At 43.4% G+C, this 7,025-nt stretch overlaps 1 protein-coding gene across 3 annotated transcripts in view; it reads left to right on the forward strand.

Moving 5' to 3' along the window:
- Positions 1 to 4,906, forward strand: part of srebf1 (sterol regulatory element binding transcription factor 1) — a 56,816-nt gene extending 51,910 nt beyond the window's left edge. For 2 of the 3 annotated variants that reach the window (XM_080723575.1, XM_080723576.1), the window contains exon 19: positions 983 to 4,906. In XM_080723575.1, coding sequence (XP_080579701.1) covers positions 983 to 1,203 — 221 coding nt within the window. In that variant the 3' untranslated portion in view covers positions 1,204 to 4,906. The remainder of the gene's footprint in view (positions 1 to 982) is intronic. The other variant, XR_013961905.1, reaches the window with a different exon arrangement.
- The last annotated feature ends 2,119 nt before the right edge of the window (positions 4,907 to 7,025 follow it).

The following is a 7,025-nucleotide window of genomic DNA, read 5'->3' on the forward strand; positions in this document are numbered from 1 at the left end:
TGTGAGAGAGAGAGAGAGGGGAGAGGGAGTGTGAGAGTCTGTGATGATTCTCCCTCGGAGTCTAAACTGGTGTGTGTGTGTGTATGTGGTGGCATTATTATTGTTGTTGTTGTCATCGTTACTCTTGTGGGAGTTCTCAGTCTGTCTTGCAGCAACGAGATGGTGCCAATAATGACAATAACACAGACCCTTGTATGTAATATTGCGATTATACAAGAGTTGCCCATCAACTTAATTTAAGATATTAGATAGAAATATGTATTTTTTTCAATGCCATATTTAGCTACTATGTCCCTGAACTTCACATGAAAACTACTAGCATAGCCTTGCCTGGCTCCAGCCCATAGACCCGCCCACTCTCTGAGCGGACTGGTTCTCTTGGTCTGGTGTTGCATAATGAACCTAGAGTTTCTCTGGTCTGAGGCAAGACCTGGCCAATGAGAGTCGGATCCTCAGAGGAGGGGGTGGGTCTAACGAGACAGCAAATCAGCAGAAATAGAAAATGAACAGAAACAGTGGACTCAGCCAGAGCTCTTAATTGCTCCCTTTGAACTTCAAAGGGGTTGTGAACTGCAGTCAGTGATTGAGCCATACAAGTGTCAATAGCTCGTTAGTGATCTCTCTAATCAATGAAACATCAGAGACAACAACCTGTTTGATGCCTGTCATAGAGGGGAGGGGGAGGGGGGAATGTTTTTCAGTCAAACACAACCCCTCCCACCAGATCTCTTGTGATTGGGAATTTCACATTTAAAATCCCCTCCCCTTTGAAATCTCAACACAATGGGACAATGTCAGACTCAAGCTCCAGCGCAGATTCTGAAATCAGGCAAAACATAGCCGCTAGCATTGTGTGGGGAGAGCTCTTTCGTAACCATCACAGCTGATTTCATGTGGCTCATTATTCGCACGGGTATTGGCAGCAGATTGCTTCGTCGGAGCTACCTGTTGTATAATGTGTTTTAATTCTCCCCCTCTCCAGAGGAGTGTGAGACCCGTCCGGGGCAGCGGGAGCAGGCTGAGGCGGTGATGCTGGCGTGCCGCTTCCTGCCGCCCTCCTTCCTGTCGGCGCCGGGGCAGCGGGTGGGCATGCTGGCGGACGCCGCCCGCACCCTGGAGAAGCTGGGCGACAAGAGGACCCTGCACGACTGCCAGCAGATGATCATAAGGCTGGGCAGCGGCACCACCGTCACCTCCAGCTAGACGTCACCACCGTCACCTCCAGCTAGACGGAGAAAGAGGGGGGAGGGGAGGGACACACACACTCACACATACATACACTAGCCTCGCGTAGCCAGACAACTATTCCACAATCTCCGAATGCTATATAGAGTCTGGAACTACAGCTCCCGAAAGGCGAGTAACGGTAGTAGTCACTGCTGCACGGAACTGTAGTCCCATTGGAAACATAACAGAAGCACACTAGCACAGACAGAGTCATTATAATGAGCTGCAGTCCCATTGGAAACATAACAGAAACACACTAGCACAGACAGAGTCATTATAATGAACTGTAGTCCCATTGGAAACATAACAGAAACACACTAGCACAGACAGTCATTCTAATGAACTGCAGTCCCATTGGAAACATAACAGAAACACACTAGCACAGACAGAGTCATTATAATGAACTGTAGTCCCATTGGAAACACAACAGAAACACACTAGCACAGACATAGTCATTATAATGAACTGCAGTCCCATTGGAAACATAACAGAAACACACTAGCACAGACAGAGTCATTCTAATGAACTGTAGTCCCATTGGAAACATAGCAGAAACACACTTGCACAGACAGTCATTCTAATGAACTGTAGTTCCATTGGAAACATAACAGAAACACACTATTCACAGACAGTCGTTCTAATGAACTGTAGTCCCATTGGAAACATAACAGAAACACACTAACACAGACAGTCATTCTAATGAACTGTAGTCCCATTGGAAACATAACAGAAACACACTAGCATAGACAGTCATTATAATGAACTGTAGTCCCTTTGGAAAAATAGCAGAAGCACACTAGCACAGACAGAGCCATTTGAGCAGAATATTCTTATGTGCGTATAGTTTAAGAAAACATTTGAAAACATCATGGAAGTAACACCAACACCACCAGAGAAAGACCCAAAAAGTATTGAAAGAAGACGTGTTACCGCTACTGCACCAATGGAGCGGGTGCGTCACAATCGTCACATCCGCTTTGTTGTGTACTCATGATTAGAACCTCCGTCTCCCAGACTGTACGACGGGAGCATTTGCAAATTGTGGGAGTCAACAGTCTGGCCACACGAGACTTTACATACACAGAACACAGTACGTACACACTATGGATGGGACGATATGAACATTTCATGTCACGATTATTGTGGCTAACAAAAAATAAATGCGATTTACGATATTATCGTAATAATCCCTCAATATCCATCATCCTGGGGTGGAACTATTGCCAAGAAATAGCAGATCTACAAGATCACAATGTGTCGTGGCAAAGAGATTTGGTAGAGAGTGAGGAGAAAAAAAAGACTGTATTAAGTACGGTATTTCCAGGTCCGTTTTACCATAGAGGGTTTTAGTGGTCCCAGTGCCCGACGGAGGACAATTTCACGATAAATTTAAATCTCCACAATATGATTATTGTTAGTGTTTTTCCATCACGATAAACGATAATGGCGATTATTGTCCCATCCCCTTGTACTCACGCACAAACACGGTGGTGTGGTTGTGGGGGCTGTCATCTCTTGTTTTAGCACACACTGAGTATCATGGTTCTCAAACCTTTTCGTGTCGAGGACCCCCAAATTGCAGTTCAGATATGATTCATTTTGGGGGTCCCCAGTTCAAATATAATTCATTTGGGGGGTCCCAAGTTCAAATATGAATCATTTTGGGGGGTCGCAGCCTGAAAAGGTTGAGAACTACTGATTTACACACACACACACACACACACACACACACACAGACACACACACACACGCACACACACCCTGTTTCTGGTGTTTGTTTTGACCTGCAGCTAGCGCACACACATGGTGACAGACTGTACCTCCTACTGTACCTACAGTAACATCACATCATCATATCAGACCAGGAGAAGAAGAATCCTTTGCCGTCGTGAACTCGCCGTCGCTCGCTCTCCTGCGCTCTTTTTTTTTTAATCTTCTTTTCTTCTCCTCCTCCAATCAGAAGCCAGCCTTTCATAACCACCACCTGGGGAACAATACATAGTTTTGTTGCTATGGTTCAGAGTTTCATCTTATTTCAGTTTGCTGATAATACCAAGAATGTAATTTTAACTATTATTTATGCTACTGAGCTGAATTCTCTGGCGTTTCAATGCGTTGTAGTGAGAGGTTTGATCATTCTGATCGAGGATTTGATAAGCATTTTGACGGAAGATTTGATAAGGGGGTCTGGTCTAGGGGTTTGGGGGGGGGGGAGCTGGTCGTGTTACAACGGGGGATTCGGGCCAGTCTTGTGTCTGTGGCGGTCCGGGACATTATTTGACCTTTGACCTGGTGAACAAGCCTCAGTATCTCTTTTTTTATGTGCACTATAGCGCCTCCCGCAGGCTGTTTTCAATGAAACTAATAAATATTAAGGCTTTATCATTCATTGCGATTGATATTTATTCATAGTTTTTCTTTTCCGTTTTTCTTTCTCTCCCCCCCCCCCCCCACCCCCCATGTGTATATATATTTTAAAGTGTATTTATAATCTTTGATCGAAAAGTGTTTCAACATCAACAACATGAGTAATTTGTTTTGTTATTTTCAACAAAGCAGCATTTTATTTTATTTTATTTTGTAGTATTGAAATACGACCCCGACATAGGCATGCATGGTGTTTGCCATCGTTAACGTGCAAAATGTAAAAAAAAAGAATAATAAGATAATAATTGGCCGAAGGGTGGTCTCTGTATATAAACGTCAAGGTGACTCGTCCCTTCTCGGTCGACAGTTTGCACTATTGCACAAGGTGTGTGTGAATCCCCCCCCCCCCCCCCAAAAAAAATCCTGAGTCATCAGTGTTGGTAGCGTAGGGATGGGACGATATGAAAATGTCATATCACGATTATCGTGACAAAAGAAATCGTGATTTGCGAATATAAGTACCTTTTACCAATTATAGAGGGTTTAAGTGGTACCGGATATGCAGCTCGGCAAATAAAATGTGAATTGATCCCAGTGCATGATGGAGGACGATATCACGATAAATTAAATCTCCACTATACGATTATCGTGAGTGTTTTTTTATCACGATAAACGATAATCGCGTATCGTCCCATCTATATTTCTTAGCGTCTGCGCAGCAGCCACGATAGCTACGAGCCTGCTTTACGCTTCGTCGCACACCCCGAGAATAGCCGATCTACGAGCTCACGACTTGTCGCAAACGCTTATAAATCGGCTATCGATCGGTGTGCGACCCATTCGGTCAACCGAGGGAACGTAAATCAGGCCTTATCGCTGCTTGACCAGTAAAAAACCCGGCCCTATAGTTCGTCTGTTGTATAAAAGATTTGTCACTTTTTTGTTTTCTTCCCTGTTTTAACGTTTGGTGACAGACTGTTATTTCTTTGCTGGCGTTTCGTCGAAAAGCGCCGGTGTTTGTTTTTCAGAAGAAAAAAAAAACGCAATTTTAAAATCTTTAGCATGTGATTTCTTTCTTTCTTTTTTCTTTTCTTTCTGTCGTGTGTTGTTGTCCGAGGATGGAGGATCAGTATTTTTCTAGCGTGTCATGTGGTGAAAGACTGGAAGACGGCTTGGTTTGCGACCAACGTCGACGTCAAAGTGTAATTGTTAAAAATGCATCGTTTTACTGACACCCTATGTCTCTTCTCGTCTCCCCCTTTCCTCTCTTATTCCTCCATAATGTAAATATAAAGACCCTTTTGTAACTAAACCTTTTGACTTGCTGTGATTCATTTATGTATATGCATGTATATAGGCCTATGTATTTATTAGGGATGGGTACAATGTGAAAATGTCATGATTATTGTGACAGAGGGCAGAGGGTTTGATAAACAAGTGCTTCTCAAACATTGTATAATAATTAATTCCAAGGTCGACCCCCTGGTTTGGCATGCATTGCATTAGGACCACGGACATAACTCTACAGTTGTAGAGTTATGCTAAAAGAAAACACCATAGATGACCTTTGAGTTATGCAACAATTGCCAATATTATTTCTCTGCTGTCGGGCCGAAACCTGGAGTTAGGAGGTTTTGACCGAAGGCCAACACACAGACATAAAGGGTGTTCAATAGCACATATTTATGAAAAAAAGAGAGGGCCAATCGGTGGGGAGTTAGCTGGTTTGGCAGAAAGTGTGGAGTTAGGAGGTTTTGTCCCAAGCACTTTTGACTACTTTCCATTGGTTCAATATTATTTTAACCAACACTCAGATGTAAAGGGTGTTCAATACATGATCATTGAACTGTGCATGCATATGTATAGCATATACATGATCACTGAAGTGTGCATGTATATGTATATAGCGTTTGTTTGTTTTTATGTTGTATTCATAGCTATCACATCCCAAGAGGGAACCTCAGTTCCAGCTTCAGCCAGCTGAGTGCTGATGTCTTGCTCAAGGACACGTCGTCGACACATTGCTGAGAGCTGGAATCGTACCTGCAACCTCCTCAGTCCTGGGCGGGCTTAACACAACCAACACAACCAGTGTTCTGTTGTTTTGTCTGATGAAAATGAAGAGCGAAAAATGCCATGTTGTCATGTGTCTCTTCCACATTCCTTTATAAAAAATAATAAATGACACCAGGCCTAGAATTTCGTTATTTTAGGGGCAAGGCCACTTGGCCTTTGGTGTTGTCCATTTTTTGAGGGCACAAATGCCAAATGCCAGGGCAGGAAGGCCATCAAATAAAACACGATTTCAGTCCATTGAAAGAATTTGTTGAATTTAAGGATTAGGGATGATAATCTGCAGTGAAATAGATAAATGATGGTATTTACAGTCTGATCCATGCTCAGCCCTGCACCAATCAAAGTCACTGGATTGGTTTAAAGATGGGGACTCAGGGGAGTTGAGATTTCAGAATCTCAACAAAAAGACACTGGTGTCTACATGACAAGAAAGAGACACTGTCTACTGACTACATATTGACCAGAAAGAGACAGAGTAGAAAGTGGTACAGTCAGCTGGGGCATTAAGGCCACTGTGGCCTCAGGTCATGCCATTGGTTTGCGGTGCACAAGGCCAAACTGAGGGGCAACGGTAGCCATGGCCTTCATGAAATTCCTGCCCTGAATGATACCAAGGAAAGTGATAAAAATAATATGATAAATCATTGTTTTGCTTGAAAAATTGATTGAAGAATGTATTAGAAGGTTGTATGGAAAGGTACAGTCTCATGACGGTACAGACAGACCACTGGTACAAGGTCAACTAAAAGGATAAGCTCAGGAAAGACGAGGCTTATTTAAATTGAGATCCTGTTATTTTATAAATTATATTAATACCATGGAACTGGACCTGAGGGCTAGGGATAGGGTTAATAACTACTAATACCATGGAACTGGACCTGAGGGCTAGGGCTAGGGATAGGGTTAATAACTACTAATACCATGGAACTGGACCTGAGGGCTAGGGCTAGGGATAGGGTTAATAACTACTAATACCATGGAACTGGACCTGAGGGCTAGGGCTAGGGATAGGGCTAGGGCTAATAACTACTAATACCATGGAACTGGACCTGAGGGCTAGGGATAAGGATAGGGCTAGGGCTAATAACTACTAATACCATGGAACTGGACCTGAGGGCTAGGGATAAGGATAGGGCTAGGGCTAATAACTACTAATACCATGGAACTAGACCTGAGGGCTATAGGGATAGGGCTAGGGATAATAAGTACTAATACCATGGAACTGGACCTGAGGGCTAGGGATAGGGCTAGGGATAGGGTTAATAACTACTAATACCATGGAACTGGACCTGAGGGCTAGGGATAGGGTTAATAACTACTAATACCATGGAACTGGACTACAGAAAGCTGCTCGA

The sequence above is a fragment of the Nannobrachium achirus genome (genome assembly GCF_963921795.1).
Source record: "Nannobrachium achirus genome assembly, chromosome: 4".
Classification (NCBI taxonomy): Eukaryota; Metazoa; Chordata; class Actinopteri; order Myctophiformes; family Myctophidae; genus Nannobrachium; species Nannobrachium achirus.